The sequence below is a fragment of the Pseudorasbora parva genome, chromosome 9, assembly GCF_024679245.1.
Source record: "Pseudorasbora parva isolate DD20220531a chromosome 9, ASM2467924v1, whole genome shotgun sequence".
Lineage (NCBI taxonomy): Eukaryota > Metazoa > Chordata > Actinopteri > Cypriniformes > Gobionidae > Pseudorasbora > Pseudorasbora parva.
In genome coordinates this window covers 17,832,934-17,853,021 of record NC_090180.1, presented here as the reverse complement: position 1 = coordinate 17,853,021, position 20,088 = coordinate 17,832,934, and the positions used below count along the sequence as shown (strand labels likewise).

At 38.4% G+C, this 20,088-nt stretch overlaps 1 protein-coding gene across 2 annotated transcripts in view; it reads left to right on the top strand.

Moving 5' to 3' along the window:
- Positions 1 to 20,088, top strand: part of LOC137090293 (low-density lipoprotein receptor-related protein 8-like) — a 120,037-nt gene that overhangs the window by 83,660 nt on the left and 16,289 nt on the right. For both annotated transcript variants that reach the window (XM_067454211.1, XM_067454210.1), the window contains exons 6-13: positions 1,010 to 1,132; positions 1,538 to 1,660; positions 5,758 to 5,877; positions 6,145 to 6,270; positions 9,410 to 9,581; positions 13,445 to 13,672; positions 16,139 to 16,257; positions 16,429 to 16,568. In XM_067454211.1, the coding sequence (XP_067310312.1) occupies positions 1,010 to 1,132; positions 1,538 to 1,660; positions 5,758 to 5,877; positions 6,145 to 6,270; positions 9,410 to 9,581; positions 13,445 to 13,672; positions 16,139 to 16,257; positions 16,429 to 16,568 (1,151 nt within the window). The remainder of the gene's footprint in view (positions 1 to 1,009; positions 1,133 to 1,537; positions 1,661 to 5,757; positions 5,878 to 6,144; positions 6,271 to 9,409; positions 9,582 to 13,444; positions 13,673 to 16,138; positions 16,258 to 16,428; positions 16,569 to 20,088) is intronic.

Sequence of the window (20,088 nt, the reverse complement as noted above, 5' to 3'; positions counted from 1 at the left end):
TTACTTTGAACTTCATAATAGGCAATACTGTTTGTGTACTCAGATGTGTTTGCATAATTAAACCTCGGTAATTCAAAGGCAGCTCTCCAGAAACGCTCACTAAAGAGGAGCACTTTAGTATATAATCACAATTATGTTTTTAACGATTTTCTTGGACATTGAAAGTGCCTTTAAAGTGTCTTTACAGCCAATGCAAACTTTGAATTCAGGTCGGATTTGTCTCAAATCTTCCAGCAAACATGACTGAAGGCTCATTATGGCTGTATTAGCTTAATGCTGCTGCCTATTGAAAATGTTCTGTGGGGTCTTGTGCCTGTGTGTTTGGGCCTCATATAAATGTACACACACATGTTGGGTTTCAAAGATTTATGGAGACTTTTCATAGAAAGAATGATTTTATTACTGTACATACCATATATTACGGTACACCCTAAAGCCTACCCATCACAGAAAACTTTATTAAATAATAAAAAAGAATTTAGTATGACTTATAAGTTGTTTTCCTGTCCCAGAATTTTTAATAAAATCCTGCCCTCTATTAAATATTCCATTTCTCTTAGAAATACGTCACAACACTGAAGTCGGTTGGAACTTCTGGTTCACAGGGACTTTAACGGTGGTTTTAGTGTGACAGAGTGTGACATTGTTAGTGACATGCATGTACTTTGAGTGATCAAAAAAATAAATAATAATAATTAAATTTTTATATATATATATATATATATATATATATATATATATATATATATATATATATATATATATATATATATATATATATATATATATATATATATATATATATATATATATATATATATATATGTGTGTGTGTATGTATATAAAATGTGTATACTTTCTCTCATGGACTGCATTTGTATACATAAGGGAGTTACCAATTATGAAGCTCCAAAGCATGTTCCCTAAAGATAAAACCCCATGAAAGTCTTTTTGGAGTCTATGTGCCAGTCTTTGGCTGATGTTTGTGGTGTGTTTGGCTCATCTGCAGCTCTACTCACATGCCGACCTGATGAGTTCCAGTGCGGAGACGGATCCTGCATCCACGGCATCAAACAGTGCAACAAAATACACGACTGCCTCGACAAAAGTGATGAGGCTGGCTGTGTCAATGGTACGTTTTGGTGTGTGTGTGTGTGTGTCTTTTCCACTGATCTTTTGTGCAGGATGAAATGTATCCCAGAGATCAAATTGGTTCCGCCCTTTAATACGACACCCTTCAAAGTTTAATGAGTGCAGACCTGTCTGCCCATAGCAGAAGCGTGTCCTACTCAAAGAGGGTTATGTCTAAGCGGTAATAAGCTTTCGTGTGTGGAAATAAATTGGCCAGTCCTTTTGAAAATGGCTTTTATTCGGAAGACGTGTAGAGACTTCTCCTAAATGATCCATGTCTGTTAAAGCGCCAGTTGGAATCTGTGCACTGTGCACCTCTGAGTATGTTTATGTGAGAGGAAACAAAACTAAATTGAAATCAACAACAAATGAGCTGCTATCTTTTTTCCCCCCCATCACGCTTTAGCCACAAAGTGTGAAGGACCTCTGAAGTTCCTCTGCAGGAATGGAGAATGCATTGACGGCAGCAAGGTGTGTGACAACGTGAAGGACTGCAAGGATCGGTCGGACGAACCCAAGAAGGAGTGCAGTAAGAAACTTGTCTGCTGACATACAGAGTAATGATCTGGAAAATGAATGTTGATAGTTAAGTACAGATTATTTGCTCTTGGAAGAATTTGATTACAAATATTTCAGTTCATACTGCACTTTGTGTAAAATCTGCACCTTCAGAAACAATGTTAGCATAGTTCACATATGAATTGTTCTTTCAAACTAAATACACTGATGAGCCAAAACACAATAACCAGTCACAGTGAAGAAAATATTGTTGATCATCTCCTAACAAGGTCACATGTCAAGATCTGGGTAGATTAGCTGGTAAGTAAATTATCAGTTCTCATAATTAACATGTTGGATGCAAGAGAATTGGGCAGGAATAAAGATCTGAATGACTTTGACAAGGGTCAAACTGTTATGGCAAGGCGACTGAGTCAGAGTTTATCTGAAACGGCAAGGGTTATGGGTCGCTCCCGGTCAGCAGTGGTGAGAAATTATTAACAGTGGTCCAAGGAGGGACAAACCACAAACCAGTGTCAGGGTGTTTGGCACCCAAGACTCATCGATGCACAAGGTCAACAAAGACTAGCCATTCTGGTCCGAGCCAAAAGAATGTCTACTTTTGCCAAATCACACAAAATTTGAATAATGTTTATGGGAGAAATATTACAACACAATGCATCACGGTCTGTTGCAGAGTGCCAATGAAGACCCCTATCCACTATCGAAAGCACCTATAATGGTTAAGGAAGAGTTGGAACTGTACTTTGGAGCAGGGGAAGAAGGTTGCCTGGTCTGATGAGTCTCATTTTCATTTACATCATGTGGATGTGCGTGTGCACTATTTACCTTGGGAAGTGATGGCACCAGGATGTGCGTGGAGGGAGTGTGATGCTCTGGGTAATGTTCTTCTGGGAATCCTTGGCTCTAGCCATTCATGTGCAGTCCAGGTAAACCCTTTCACGACAATGGTGTTCCCTGGTGAAGACCTCTTATAAGCAGGATAATGAACCCTGACACACTGAACACACTGGAATGGTTTGAGGAACACGATTGAAATTGAAGTTGTTGTCCTGGCCTCAAATATCCGCAGATCTCAATTCAGTTGAGCATCTGTGGAACGTGCTGAACCAACAAGTTCGATCCATGGCCGCTCTACTTCGCAAACTACAGGACTTAAGGGATCTGCTGCTAACGTCTTGGTGTCAGATACCACAGGACACCTTCAGGGCTTTTGAAGAGCCCATGCCTCATGGGTCAGTTCTGTTTTGGCAGCATGCAGAGAACTAACAGCATATTTGTTAGATAGTCTTGCTGTATATGGCAAATAATAGTTTATTGATCAGTTTGTGTTACCAAGTAAAGATTTGTTACACAAGAAAGCTGTAGTTGCCTTTAATTGGCCAGGGAACTCTCATGAGGAACTAGGGACTTTGGGGGCAGTACTTGATGTGTTTCGACCGCTGGAACCGGGGTCTAAATAAAGTTCAAGGATTAAGATTTCCCCCCTCAAAAACGGCCCTGTTTGTGAGGTAGTACTTTTTCAAAATTCAGGAACTTTCGGGGGTGGGACTTGGGTGGTAAACATGCTGACTGGTTGAGCTCATGCAGCATTATATTTAAACCTAAAAGTCTGCTGCGGTGCGTGCAGTTGTTTTCTATTCAAATCAACAATGGAGTTTTAAAAATACGACCGATGGCCCGAAGACAAGGTTCAGGCTTTATTACGTTTATTTGCGGAGGATTAAATTCAGTGGGCTCGTGGAATGTACTGCTCCATTGGGCTGTAATTATGGGGCGTTTCAACCGAACCAGGAAAGACCTCAATTGGATAGACCTACAACCAATCAGAACAATGGAGCAACGCATAACGTTAGTTGTCAAATGTCAACAGAACTGAATTGTGTTGCCAAGTCAGCGTTTTTCCAGAGGGTTATGTTCCATGTCCACGGGTTGAAGCGACCTCAAGTATGGGATGTATAGACCCAGGAATTTTAGCTGGCAGCCTTGCCAAATTAACACACATTTTACCCCCTAAATGCCATTTTTTTGGCGGGTTTGTTGTAAAAACTTGGCAACCCTGTCTGCATGCACGCTGGAATAATTTTTTTTTGCCGGTGTTGTAAAAAAAAAAAAAAAACTATTTACGGATACACAGAGTACTTACCAATATAATTTCTGAGAGAAATAGTGAAGGTGAATGCAAATACGAACAAGTTTAGAATTAAAACAAATTTAAACCAAGCCCCTTTGATGACGTGGATGATTATGTTACTGTTTATCATCTGTCCGTCATCGTCTAAAGCCCGCCCTGATGATTTCATTGGTCTGAACAGTTTCTGTTCGGCCATAATCACTCCTTTATGGATCGAGTCCAGACTGAACTGGGACAGACTGGGACAAATTGTTCTGGGTAATTTTGGTGGAAATGAAAAACGGGCTATAGAATGAAAACCACAAATACCTTATTTCAAATTTTTGGAGTTCAATGTCTTTTTGGAGTCCACTTTCTTTCTAACTGAACTTCTGTCTTAACCATCAGTCTTTTGCTAACATCTATTGTATTGTCCATAATTATCATAAGTATATCATATTAATCACTGGGATGATGTGTCAAAAATTCATTCAGTTTAGTGAGGTAAAATAAACGGATCATTCTGTTTATTTGCAACTTCACAGCTACATGCCTAGAACGACCAAACTCAAATGGGTTACTCGGGATGCTGCTGGAGCACTGTTGAAAGTGCATCGTAATTTATACAACTGTTCAAAGAGGGAAGAGAAAACGAGAAAACTGGATTTTTTTTATTCATTCTCGCTCTCATATATCCCAACACTATCTGGGGCAGAGCTAACAGATCACCATCTTCCTCTGATGAATAGAATAAAAGCTTCCCATAGTTTCAGAGAATCCATTAGCATCAAAGAGGAATGAAGGCCTGCTGTGGCTGTTCTAGAGCCCTCTGTGTATGTGTGCGTCTCATTACCAAACCTGCATCCTTATCTTCCTCCCATATATGCCACATTCACCCACGTGCCAAAATAAGCACAGTCTCCAAAGAAAAGGCTCATAACTCTGTCTTAATGCCCTCTGTGTCTTCCCCTTTAATCCAGAAGCCTCTGTTGCTTATTTGGCATATGGCTGGCTCCGAGCGACACGGCCTTGCCCTAAATTGTTCACTTCCATGTGTATTGTCAGGATGCCAGCACCTACTAATGAATGCAGAGAGCTAGAGAGACACCTGGTCCACAAATGCTACCCTGCGAAAGCGTGCAGAAGAAAACGAAAGTACATTGTTGCTAGTTTCTGGCCTGCATAGCCGTCTCCATTTTGCCTTATTAAATTTGTGTCCACTGAGTACTCAATATGTTCATTCAAGCTCTCAGACACAATATGTTCCTGGGATTCAACTGCAAACAATGCAACACTAACTTCCACAGGCTGAGTCATGAGATGGTTCAGTGCCTGAAAGTTTTAACACCGTCTCAGTGCTCTCTCTCTGTCACTCACACTTGTGTGTTTTTAAAACGGACCCTTGAGAATGTAGATAAGGCCTGAAGCTGGTAATTTCTAGAACCAGCATGCCAGGTTTTCCAATAGCCTAATGAAGCCCCAACGGTATTAAACAAGTGGAGTAAATGAATTTTTTTTTTGTGCATTTAACCCTAACCCTTTTATTATATTATTACATATCCATTACTAACTTTTTGTAATGCCTGTTACAAAAAGTTGTTGTTGTAGCATGATATATGAACATTTAACTGAGTGAAATTTGTTTTCAAATAGCTTGCAATTTACCAATATATTAAATAAAAGGCTTCTTAAGTGTACTTAAAAAGAGCACTTCTCATGAATGGTTCTTAACACACTTAAGTGCACAAAATGAGTCACCACATGATTTAATTTAATTAATGTTGTGTTATCTGCAAGTACAAATTTTGAAGTACACTGTAATCACACATTCAGTACAATTAAGAACACTTTTTCACAAGGAATAGATTATTTTTATTTTAAATGAGGGAAATCTGTTTTTGCTTTTTATTTGTGTTGTCCAAAACATCTTTTTACCTTATCATTTCAAAAAAAATGTGCTACATTTTTTAAACCATCCTTTCTTTGTTTCATAGGTCTGAATGAATGTTTGCTTAACAATGGAGGCTGCTCACACATCTGTATGGATCGTCCCATTGGATACGAGTGCCAGTGTCCTGCTGGCTATAAGCTCCTGGACAAGAGGACATGTGGAGGTCAGGCCTGACTCAGTAATGAGATGACTTTGACAGTAAAAAAAAAAAAAGCTGATACAATGGACTACTTGCACTAGTAAACTAGTCACTGCAGTGTCTGCGAGACTTGATGAATATAAAGTATATAAAGTATAAAATTATTATTTAGTATTCTGTGTCATAACGGACTTATTGTTCCTCTGTACCCTAAAATGTAGCCATGATATTCTCCTGCTGTCTTGAGTGAGTTATCATGTCTGCAGTCCCGTGTGTCTGTTTACTCCGCAGATATTGATGAGTGTGAGAACCCTGATGCCTGCAGTCAGATATGCATCAACCTTAAAGGGGATTTCAAGTGTGAATGTCATCCGGGTTATGAGATGGACCCTGTAAGCAAGACCTGTAAAGCTGAGGGTAAGATATATTAAAAAAATAAAAACTAGGGGTGTAATAGGAATGCCAAGCCTGCCAAAAATTAAAATAAAGAAATATACAAAGAAATGTAAAAAAGCACATATATATATATATATATATATATATATATATATATATATATATATATATATATATATATATATATATATATATATATATATATATATATATATATATATATATATATATATACATACATATATATATACATATATATATACATACATATATATATACATACATATATATATATACATATATATATATATATATATATATATATATATATATATATATATATATATATATATATATATATAGGGTCGGGACTTTAACGCGTTAATTAAGATTAATTAATTACGTGACTTTAACGCGTTAATTAATTACGCAAAAAAATTAAAAATTTAACCGCATTTATTTTTGCACCGCGGAACGTTTTTCAATGAATCAGTTTCGACGGACCGATTATACTGGAACACCAACTAGCGCTCCGGAGTCAAGACAACAACAAACCTTCGGTGCGTCTCAATCAGCTCTAGTTCAGTAGTCAGGGGACTGATCAGGGAGTCAGCCCATTGACTTATGTCTTGATCAGTGCCCTGACTAGGGAACTATGGAGCTGATTGAGACGCAGGGCATGAGTGAACATGAACGAAGAAGCTGATGAGACCGCTTTGCTCGGCCCCGTGGATGGGAAATTTTGTTTTAAAAAACGAAAGAATGGAAGCGTTGTCAAGAGCAGGGTTGTGTGCAAGCTATACAACAAGGAATTTGCATATCAAGTCATCCCTTCCATCACAAAAACACAAACCGTTCTCATGAACAACTCGATAGAACACGAGCCGACAGTCCAGCTAACGAACATATTACAATTATGACAAGATTAGAGTTATAGCGATCACAAAACACAAACAGTTCTCATGAACAACTCGATAAAGTTAGTTGGCTATGCAAGCTTGATACTCCAGTTAACGACATATATTACAATTATGACCGGATGGGTAATATATATGTAAATTGGAAACAAACATACCGGTATATTAGGAGTATAGTATCTTAGCTGTCGCTGTCGGACACATTTTGTGAGCTGACGCTTGAAACCTTGAAACACTGAGGGGATTTAGATGCTCCATACGGTGTGGAAACGCAAACAATCGAACATGACACACGAGCATATTCAAGCAAAAGCCAGCATATATTAGTTCTTTCTTGGCTAATGTCCGTCCTGTGTGACTCGTGTGTTTTTAATAATGACGTGCACGGAGCCTCTCGTCTCACCATAGACACGCCCCTTACCTGCTGATTGGCTGCAAGTTTGTTATTCCACTCGGCCCGAGTCCTTTTTCTAAAACGGTTTTGAAATAACACTTATCCCACCTTTAATGGCAGTGCAGAGCACGGGATTTTTGTGATGCATTCATATACAATTCATCTCAAATAGGGTACTTTATGTACAAGTTTAAGTTTTACAACATTAATCTTATATTATAAAACAAAGAAACGGTTATTCCGACCGTTGCATAATTGAAAGACGAGCGTGCACGCGTTTATATAGGCTACTCTATAGAAAACGGCATTACACGGTCCTTAAAGGCTTAGTTCACACAAATTGTTTATTTCTGTCGTTATTACTCACCCTTATGTCATTCCAAACCTGTAAGACCTTCGTTCATCTACGGAACACAATTTAAGATATTTACGGGTTGTGATCAGATGTTGCACAATTAAAGATGATAACCCATAAGAAAGATAACGCAGCCTTTCTGTTGTTATTGACTACCGAATGTTAATTTTGGGCCACAAAAGCGTGCATGCGCAGTAGCGTTTGTTTATATTGCTGCCGTTGAAACAGCCTATATATAAATGTTAAAGATGTCATTCTCTCTGTAAATGACTTTGCATTTTTGTTATCATTAGTTGCTTAGGCTGACTGCTACTCATAAAGTATTGTGTTCATTTAACATAGTTATACAGGAATATTCTAGGTTGCATGCAGGTTAAATTATATCAAGCATAACATTATAACATTATGATTAATTATGATTACATTGTGTAATGTGCTGCTGCTGCGGCTGGATGTGCAAATGTTTGGGCTTTGTTTCTGTTTGATAGAATTGTAAATATATCTATTAAAATACTGATATTCTGCTCTATAACTCCTCCCTGGACCTCCCGCAGCCCTGTATCTCACTCTCTCATTGGCTGTTGGTCATCGGCGATGTAATTTTCAGTCAGAACACATTTCACACAGCGGGAGTTTGAATCGTCTTCTCGTCGTTGTCGTTCTCTCTTATCGCATCTTTGATCATTCACAATGTGTGATTGTCACTCGCGTGCACGAGCACCTATTTGCCTATGATTTCGTGCAGTTGTCGTCGAAACCTGTCGGCGAGGCAAAATTGGGGCAGAAATCGGGCAGTGTGAACTAGGCTTTAGTTCCAGTGAAAGGAAATCTTAATGTGTTAGCATACCAAGACATTTTGGATATTTTCATGCTCCTAACTTTGTAGAAACAGTTTGGGGATGGCCCCCTTCCTGTTCCAACATGACTGTGCACAAGTGCAAAAAGCAAGCCGCATAAAGACATTGATGAGCGAGTTTGGTGTGGAGGAACTTGACTGGCCTCAACCCGATAGAAGACCTTTGGGATAAGACTGTGAGCCAGGCCCTCTCGTCCAACATCAGTGCCTGACCTCACAAATGCACTCAAATTCCCATAAACGCACTCCTAAACCTTGCGAAAAACCTTTCTAGAACATTTGAAGCAGTTATAGCTGCAAAGGGTTGGCCAACTCCATATTAAACGGATTAAGAATAGGATGTCATTAAAGTTCATGTGCATGTAAAGGCGGATGTCTCAACTTTTGGCAGTATAGTATATATATATATATATATATATATATATATATATATATATATATATATATATATATATATATACATGTTTTGTAATAAACTATATTTTATTTGAAATAAATATTTATTTATTAATAGATAAATACATTTCTTTAAATAAATATTTATATTTCTTTGTAACTTTCTAAAGAATAAATCTCTGTTTTAAGACAGAGTCACTTGCTAACTATCTGTCATCATATGCCCTTGTGCTTTTTTTTAGGAAAAAGCCCTTACCTGATGTTCACGAACAGGCACGAGATCAGGCGTATTGACCTGGTGAAAAGGGACTACACGCAGGTGGTTCCTACTCAGAAGAATGCAGTGGCCATTGATATAGACGTCGCCGCCAACCGCATGTTCTGGTGTGATCGTTTTCAACATAAAATATACAGGTGACCTCATATTGACCTTTTAGTTGTGCTGTAAATATGAAACTGCTTAGCTGAGCACTTAAAAGGGAGCCGTGGCCATTATTATGAGAGCCAGGCTTCATTTAACAGTAAATTGCTGCTTCAAAAGCCTGTGATATGTTAATTATTAAACTCAGGAGATACGACTCTATTTATTTACATATCTCTCCCTCACACTTGCTCTCTGCAGCACACCAGTGAAATCATTAAAATGTGATGCACAGAGGCAGAAAAACAACACTTAAGAAACATTTTAACTGCCATATTACAAAAACAAATATTATGGGGGTGTTCATTCAGAAGCTCGTGTTCCCTGGGAATATGTATGTATATACACACAATAGGCTTCATTCATGAAACTTAAGCAGAAGGAATTAGTGTGTAAATTGTTCATAAAGGCATTCTGATGTACATTTTTGGATTCACGAAAATGTTCTTAGTTTCAAAATGTTAGTTGGTATGAAAGAAATTTACACCATCTCCCTACCACGTGTAAATGGTGCATAAAACAAATGAAAGCTCTGTGTTCTAATTTAGGCAAACTGATGACATTGCATTTTGATGCATTATGTACCATCATAATATTTCAGGAGTTGATTTTTTCTGGGGGGTTATTTTAACTGTTCAACTTTGGGTAATAGGCAGCGCTCGTCACGGTCACTTTTTACCCAGCTGTCCAACCAAAATGGAGGAGGGGCGGGACAAATACTACACCGACCAATCATCCTAATTGTACAATGACTGAACAACAATGGATAAGTTAATAGCGCTGGTTACTGCATTTTTTATATTCAGTAATATTCTTTAAAATTAGATACTTTACTGCCATGGATGTTTTGTATAATGGCAACCAAAGTAGCTTGGTTAAAAAAAAGGCTGAGCTTTTAAGTGCCACCAGCTGGCCATTTTCAGAAGAGCACCAGACATTTTTTAGCTGTGGCTACACGATAGTTGAATATCTATTGCTATACATATGGCTATACAGTTGGTCTCTTTAGCGTTTAGGCAGCATACCAAATCAGAAGGAAGTCCAGAAGATTCCACAGCATCTCTGGACATGTAATTTGCAAAGTTGTATTTTTTATGCAAATTATGAATGAGCGTGCATGCACACCCTATTACGAATGTTTGGAATTTATTAATATACAAGTGTAACTACCAAATCAGTGGAATACGAAGTGTTTGTGTATCCGGAGGAGAGTTTTCGTAATGGTCAATTTTACGCGCAAATTACTACAAATTTTCTCATATATTTACCAATTTAATTAGGCGGACCTATGTTCAGAAGTTTGAGATTAGTTTTTATGCTCACTAAGGCTGCATTTATTTGATTATTGTGAAATATAATTATAATTAAAACTGTCTATTTGAATTTACTATTATTACATTTATTCCTGCGATTGTGATTAAAATCTGAATTTTCAGCATCATTACGGCAGTCTTTAGTGTCACATAATCACATGAACTCATTCTAAAATGAAGATTTGATGCTCAAGAAACATTTATTATTAATAAAACCATTAACCATGATACATTTTTGTCCAAAAGAACAGAATTAAGTTTAAATAGATTTTTTTTAAATAAGAATGACATATTACATAATATTGTTTTTATTTGCCATAGTATATGATGTTATGATAAAGTGTGTGTGCTTTTAAAACTCTTTATCAGGAAAACTTGTATTACAGTATACACTGTTTTCAGTGTAATCACAACAGCAATGATAATGTTGTTTATAAAAACAAGAAAATACAAATGGACTAAAAAGTGTATTAAATAGTTAACTAGTAATATAATATTGCCATTTTTATTATTTTTTATTTTATCTTATCAATCCAATGAGATGGTCTGATGCAACACAAAGAATCTTGGGAGTGAAGTCATTTATACCCTTTGAAAATGTTTTGGTGAGGGAAATGTTTTTATTTAGAACACTGTTTGGAATTGTCTGCAACATAACTGCCGTTGCCGTGCTTGTTCTCCCTTCAAAGTGCCCTATGTAGGCATCATGTCAAATGTAATATAGGATAGGTTTTTAACTCTTGCCATTTTAAGGTCTGACCCTGTTACAACTTAATTTCAAACTCGTAAAGAACCTCTTGACTCATTTTACTACGGTCCATCTCCTTTCTCCTGATTGCACATTCCATGTGATCTCGCTAATTCGGGACATTCACTTTCCTAATAATAGACACCCCTGCGGCTGCCCAAAACTATATGGTCTCTTATTAAATGGCAGTGTTCTGCCCCTGCACCTCTCTATCTGTCTGCCGTCTGTCTCTTTTGGACTTATAACTGAGGATAAAGTGCAAAGTCATTAGCCGTAACTGCTCCGCTGTGAGCGTGAACTAGTTTGGGATGATATAGAAGCTGATAATAGAAGGCTATGAGGGTGAATTGGGGCCCTGCAGGGGCATTACTTTATTGAGACACCTGTGACACTTTTGAACACGTCATATAGTGTGAAAATCAGGTGATCTGTCAAGTAAAGTTTGAGTATTAGAAAGCGATTTTAGCTAAAACTGTTCAAATCAGAACTTATTTGATTAATAAATGCTAACAAAGGAGCAATGAGATTCTCAACAACAAGCAAATAAAAGGATTATATTGATGGTTGTTGCTGTTTACGGCACACTGCACATTACAGTATGTACTATTTTTTGTACATGTATTTGCAACAGTATGCAACCTAAAACAATAAACTTTTCCAGCAGAAGTATGCTACATTATCTGCTAGTTTTCCATCCACATATTTTTATGTGAATTTTGAGATTTCTCATTCTAAGAGACTTATCTTGACATAATTTCCTGTTTTATGATTTGTCTTCTATTTTGGTGAATGCATGACTTTGATATTTTTATGATACTGTTATATATTTCTAAGAAATAATACTATGTCAAACTACTTAAAGGGATAATTCACTCAAAAATAAAAATGCTCTCATCATTTACCCTCAGGTTGTTCCGAACCTGTAAAAAATCTGCTGGGGGATCTGTAAACATCAAACATTCTCTCTAATGAAGCTTTTCTCTTTATTTTGATATCAACACATTTTCAACTCCCAAAATATTCAGTTACAAAAAGTGTGTGGCTGTATAAAATGTAAATAAAACATGAAGTTGACTATCCGTTCATTAATAGTTGAAACAAACAACAATAATATTAGATTTGCTTGTAGTTTTTGTCAGTTTTTGGGAAAAACATGATTTTCAAAAATCTTACCGACCTCAAACTTTTGAATGGTGGTATTTGTGAATTTTAGAATATTGCAATAAATGCTGGATTGGACTGAAAACCACAATGTTAAATACAATTTTCGAAATGTGCGTAAAAATCCATGTACAGTCACTGACCTTGCAAAAAAGCAATGTTACATTCGCTTATAGCTATTGTCTGCTTTTGTTCGATACAAACAGTATTAAAAATAAGGGCTCTATAAGATTTTCCAATGCCAAATGCCACTGACATTTTTCCACTAAAACAAACCTTTTGTGTATTGGAAAGGTTTTACAGATGATAAAGGTTCTTCATGGAACCATATATGCTAACTAATAAACTTTTTTTTAACCTATTTTTAAGAGTGTGTTTAAGAGTGTGTCACTTTCAGGGCGGTTCTCAAGAATTCTAACTTGTATATGAATACAAACATTTAATTTCTGCATATTTCTTATTATATTTGGCTGTTACATGTTTTACTAAATCAATTACAATAGATGTTTGTGGACAGAGGATTTTTCCTCATTCTGTCATGATATATTAAACAGTCACAACTGAAGTCATGTGATTTGAGCAGTCGACCCAGTGTCTAGTAGCAGAACCTCTAATTGTCTACACGTCTCTGCAGTGCTTATATCCACGAGGCAAGCGACCCGACTCGACATGTTACTCTGATCGACTCAGATCTGCATTCCCCTGAGGGTCTGGCATTGGACTGGGTTCAGCACAACCTCTACTGGACCGACTCGGGCGACAGAACCATCTCTGTGGCTTCAGCGGACGGCAGCAGGAGACGCGTGCTGATCAACACCGATCTGAGCGAACCACGGGCCATCTCTGTGGATCCAGAGAGAGGGTGAGCAGATATCCGTCAGATCTCATCTCAACACTGCCACACCACATGATGAAACCACAAAGAGCCAGACTGCCTGTAAAGGTTACTGAAATAAGAGAAGCTTAAGGGCTATAAATACACAGACTACTGATGAGCAAATGAGCAACACTCATTTAAATAAGTGATTTATAGGGGTCATATAATGCCATTTTTGTTAATATGATTATTTCGGGTCTAAATTAAAACTTTGTAATTTACTTTAATTAAAAATTCTATTTAGTATTCTAAGAAATCACTCATTTAACCTGGTGAAAAACAGCTCTGTTTTCAGCAAGCCGTTTCTGTGCATGTGCCTTTTATGCTAATGAGCTTTGCTCACTCCGCTCCTCTGTTCTGTGGGGGCTTTGAGTGTGAAGCGTTGCTTAGACAACAGGAGAAAGTTTGACAACGCGAGTCTCTCAGGACACATCTCTGCAAGTTCAACTGTATCAATTCGCTATATCGGGTATATCAACATCAAAATGACTGCCGTGTTCATTATTAGACCCAAGAACAGACCACCACAATTGCTTAGACGCCATTCTGCTCCCTCCAACGTTTCCACAATGGCGAACAACAGCTTGAGTTTGGGCGGGTCTGAGCTGACACGCTGCTGTTAATCAACAGTCGTGGGAGGGGTGTCCGATCGTGTGACGTCACACATCGAACGGCTTGATTTCAGACAGGTGAAAACATATAAGGAGATTTAAAAAAAAAAAACACTTGATGGATTTTTATTATTATAGGATGGTTGTGTACAGTCACTACCAACACACATTGCTGTATAATCAACTTGTAAAAGTGCAAGTACCATTATATGACTCCTGCGATAACAGTCACCTCTGATGACTCTAAACATCCAGTTTAAAATAAATGTGCCAAGTTATAAATGTGCTCTTTGTTTTCATGTTGGTTTCATTTGGTTTTGAAAAAAAAAGGTTTATATTATTTTCAAGAAAAGTTTAAATGTAATGACTCTAAAGATGTGATGTGTAACTGTATAGTGAAAAGTAATAATGACATAGTCCTTACACCGTGAGTCTACACATCTTAATAATTAGCTTCCAAAACGATATACTGTATATTTAGCAAAAATATTAAATTAATAATTTATAAATGTCATTGTTTTTGGGGTTTCACACTACATGACATTGTTTTATTGTTAAATAAAAGTATTAAATATAGCTGAAATAAAATTTGTGATGGCTAGACGACTAGGTCAGAGCATCTCCAAAACTGCAGCTCTTGTGGGGTGTTCCTGATCAGTCAGTATCAATCAAAAGCAGTCCAAGGAAGGAACAGTGATGAACCGCAACAGGGTCGTGGTTGGCCAAGGCTCATTGATGCACGTGGGGTGGGAAGGCTGGCCCGTGTGGTCCAATCAAACAATCGAGCTACTTTAACTCAAATTGCTCAAATAGTTAATGCTGGTTCTGATAGAAAGGTGTCAGAATGTACAGCACAGAATACGCAGTTTGTTGAGAATGGGGCTTCACCCCTGTCCATCACCGACAGCACCAACAGTGGGCCAGTGAGCATTAGAACTGGACCATAGAGCAATGGAGGAAGGTGGCCTGGTCTGATGAATCACGTTTTCTTTTACATCCCTTGGATGGCTAAGTATGTTTGTTTGTTACCTGGGGAACACATGGCACCAGGATGGACTATGGGAAGAAGGCAAGCGGGCAGAGGCACTGTGATGCTTTGGGCAATGTTCTGCTGGGAAACCTTGGGTCTTGCCAAGTGGATGATACTTTGACATGTAGCACCTACCTAAGCACTGTAGCAGACCATGTACACCATTTCATGGAAATGCTATTCTCTGGTGGCTGTGGCCTCTTTCAGCAGGATAATGCGCCCTGCCGCAAAGCAAAAATGGTTCAGGAATGGCTAAAGGTATCAAGCCAATGTACTTGGCTTTATGAAAAGTATTATAGTATGTATAAAAAGCCTTTTTATATTTTTTCATAAAACCAAGTGCCGTGGCTTGATACCTTTAGTCAGTTGGATTGTGCCTACCCAAAGAGCACCAGGATTGTATACCACTTGCAATATTTTATGCATTTCTTGTTTTATGATTCAGGAATGGTTTGAGGTGCACAACAACAAGTTTGAGGTGTTGACTTGGTCTACAAATTTCCCAAATCCCAATCCTATATTTGAATGATGCTTTTCTATTCATTTTGACATCAAGACTGTACCCTGAAATTTTCAACCCTCCCCAAAAATATAAAAATCAACTTTTACTCAGAAATTATAGAAGATGTGCATTCAAGAAAGTATTATGAATTGCGTTTGTATTTTTGAAAATCATATGCATTTTTAACCACTGTCAATATGCAACTTAAATCATTTTAACTGTTATCAAGCCCTTTTGGATGTATTAGGGTTCAAACTCAGTAGCTTGTTTTTTTCTTGGTGAAAAAGTTTATTTTTCTGTTTTCATAGGTTCATGTATTGGTCTGACTGGGGCATCAGGGCCAAGATTGAGAAGGCTGGCATGAACGGTGTAGATCGGCAGGTGTTGGTGTCTGAGGACATTGAGTGGCCCAATGGAATCACACTCGGTATGTATTATGGTCACTTCCTTCTGTTTATTTGTGCTCTATTGGAAAATGAATGTGGACATTATTGAGATGGGCTTGTGTCTAAACCATTTGAGCTGTATACACTCTTATGGATCAGTAAGGGTGATCTTCAGTGTCCATGCTCTTTGACAATTGTGTCTCTGAATGCAGATGTGGTTGGGAAACGCTTGTACTGGGTGGACTCAAAACTACACATTATCTCCAGTGTGGATTTAAATGGGGCCCATCGCAGAGTTATCCTGTTCTCCAGTGAGAGGCTCGGCCACCCTTATGCCCTTGCTGTGTTCGAGGTGAGTGAGTCTCCTAAATACCTGTGTGTCTCTGTTTATTTTATTTCCGCATAAACTGTATGTGTGTGTTTACATGGCTGTGATTAACACCAGCTAGACTGCTGTGTTTATTTATCAGTCCATTACTGTGAACTTAGCAGCTGCCCAAGGCTGCTCAGCACTTTAACAATAACTCCACCCGCACTGCTGTGTCATAATCACTTAAACAGGCAGGGACGGCTGGAGCAAATGTAAGTGTGTGTGTGCGCGTGTGTGTGTGTGTCCTTGTTTATATTACATTGTGGGAACCAAATGTCCCCATAAGGATAGTAAAACCTGAGATTACCTACAGTGTGGGAACCTGCCAGCGGTCCCTACTTTTCAAAAGGCTTATAAATCATACAGGATGAGTTTTTTTGAGAAAGTAAAAATGCAGAATGTTTCCTGTGATGGGTAGGTTTAGGGGCAGGGGCAGTGTAGGGGGATAGAAAATACGGTTTGTAGGGTATAAAAATTATTTAGTCTATGTAGAGTCCCCACAAAGATAGTGAACCAGACGTGTGTGTGTGTGTGTGGTCAGTATCTTACAGTATCGTACATTATACACAATACTTTCTTATCTTCTACTTTCTAGATGTATTTATTTATATGGCAGCATTTTCAAAGCTCCTGGACTGCTGTTCAACTCTTCTACTGGATCTATTTTTTTTCTTCAGAATACAGTTTTAAATAAAGTGAATCAAGGCCAGATCACATTTTTAAGAGATTTGTGGCCCACAAAAACAAGCATATTTCTTAACCAAAACAAAAACTAGAATATTTTTTTCCCCCTAATGGCCAGTGGTGATACAGATATTAGGAGTGTGAATAACCTGCTGATATCTATATAATGCAGCTTAATGGAAAAAAAATGATAAAAGAATATGTTGTATACGATACTGGTTGCTGATTACATTACCATTCAAAAGTTTTGGGTCTGTAAGACTTTTATGTTTTTGAAAGAAGTCTCTATTAACTAACTATTAACTATGACTTTTGCCTCAATAAACTCCTAATTGCTGCTTATTAATAGTTAGTATGGTAGTTGTTCATTTTAGGTATTGGGTAGGATAAAGGGATGTAGAATATGGTCGTGCAGAATAACAGAACATGTGCTTTTTAAGTATTAATAAACAGCTAATATACTAGTAATATTCATGCTAATAAGCAACTAGTTCATATTGAGAATTGGACCCTAATCTAAAGTGTTAACGAAGTCTCTTATGCTTACCATGGCTGAATTTATTTGATCAAAATACAGTAAAACACTAATATTGTGTAATATTACTAGAATTTAAAACAACTGTATTATATTTTAGTATACACTGTCTACTTTATAAGGTACATCTACTTGTTAAAGCAAATATCTAATCAGCCAGTCACATGGCAGCAACTCAGGTCAAGACGATTTGCTAAAGTTCAAACTGAGCATCAGAATGGAGAAGAAAGAGGATTTAAGTGACTTTGAATGTGGCATGGTTGTTGATGCCAGATGGGTTTGTCTGAGTATTTCAGGAACTGCTGATCTACTGGGATTTTCATGTGCAACATTCTTACAGAAAATGGTCATAAATAGAGAAAATATCCAGTGAGCGGCAGTTCTCTGAATGAAAATGGCTTTTTGATGCCAGAGGTCAGAGGAGAATTACCAGACTAATTCTCAGTCTCAACAAAATTGGACGATAGAAGATTGGAAAAAAGTTGCTTGGTCTGATTTCAGAGTTGCTGAGTTCTGCTGTGTCATTGTAGCCTGACAAGCCAGACCCACATCAAGATGTTTGGTCTGGAAACTCACCATTGACAGAGCTCAATCTGAAGGGCGGGATAAACGGTTGTCTTTCAAACTCCCTCTGCACGGCGTGCACGCAATTGGATAGCGCTACAACCAACCAGAGCAACGAAGGTGAAGCAGAGCTAACTGACAGATTAAACTTTCGCCGTATCCAGTTGGCAAAACTCAAACACATCTTCCCTTCTTAAGAATGACTTCAGTGCCGTTCTTTGTTCTTTTCTCAGGGAAAAGCTTAACTCCAAGTCTTCCAGAGTCGCAGTCAAAGCTGATTCAAAAGACCACCATTCGCCAGCTTCTGTGTTTACTAGAAGCACGCAAGCGCAACTCGACCGTCATTATGTTAAGCACCGTCCACCGACTCTATACACGATGTGATTGGCCTGACCAGAGTTTGGCGTTTACAGCTCAGAAGGGTATTGAGAGTTGCTAGACGACACTCGCGGGCAGATTAGATTTGCTGCCATTAGGGTGCGTCTAGATTTCTAGGCTAGTGTCATTGAGATTGTAGATTCAGAATTTGATGCAAACAACATGTAAGCATGGATCCATCCTGCCTTGTATCAACGGATCAAGCTGCTAGTAGTAGTTTAATGGTGTGTGGGATATTTTCTTGGCACACTTTGGGCCTCTTAGTATCAGTTGAGCATCATTTAAACTCCACAGCCTACTGGAGTATTGTTGCTGACCCCCTCTATCTCTTTATGACCACAGTGTTTCCATCTTCTGATGGCAACTTCCAGCAGGATAACTCATGTGTGTGCACTGTGCGGTCGTGACTGAATGACTGTACGGCTATAAATGTGTGTGCACTGTGCGGTCGTGACTGAATGACTGTACGGCTGTAAATGTGTGTGCCCTGTGCGGCCGTGAATGAATGACTGTACGGCTGTAAATGTGTGTGCACTGTGCGGTCGTGACTGAATGACTGTACGGCTGTAAATGTGTGTGCACTGTGCGGCCGTGAATGAATGAATGTACGGCTGTAAATGTGTGTGCACTGTGCGGTAGTGAATGAATGACTGTACGGCTGTAAATGTGTGTGCACTGTGCGGTCGTGAATGAATGACTGTACGGCTATAAATGTGTGTGCACTGTGCGGTAGTGAATGAATGACTGTACGGCTGTAAATGTGTGTGCACTGTGCGGTAGTGAATGAATGACTGTACGGCTATAAATGTGTGTGCACTGTGCGGTAGTGAATGAATGACTGTACGGCTATAAATGTGTGTGCACTGTGCGGTAGTGAATGAATGACTGTACGGCTGTAAATGTGTGTGCACTGTGCGGCCGTGAATGAATGACTGTACGGCTGTAAATGTGTGTGCACTGTGCGGTCGTGACTGAATGACTGTACGGCTGTAAATGTGTGTGCACTGTGCGGTCGTGAATGAATGACTGTACAGCTTTAAATGTGTGTGCACTGTGCGGTAGTGAATGAATGACTGTACGGCTGTAAATGTGTGTGCACTGCGGTCGTGAATGAATGACTGTACGGCTGTAAATGTGTGTGCACTGTGCGGTCGTTAATGAATGACTGTACGGCTATAAATGTGTGTGCACTGTGCGGTAGTGAATGAATGACTGTACGGCTATAAATGTGTGTGCACTGTGCGGTCGTGAATGAATGACTGTACGGCTATAAATGTGTGTGCACTGTGCGGTAGTGAATGAATGACTGTACGGCTGTAAATGTGTGTGCACTGTGCGGTA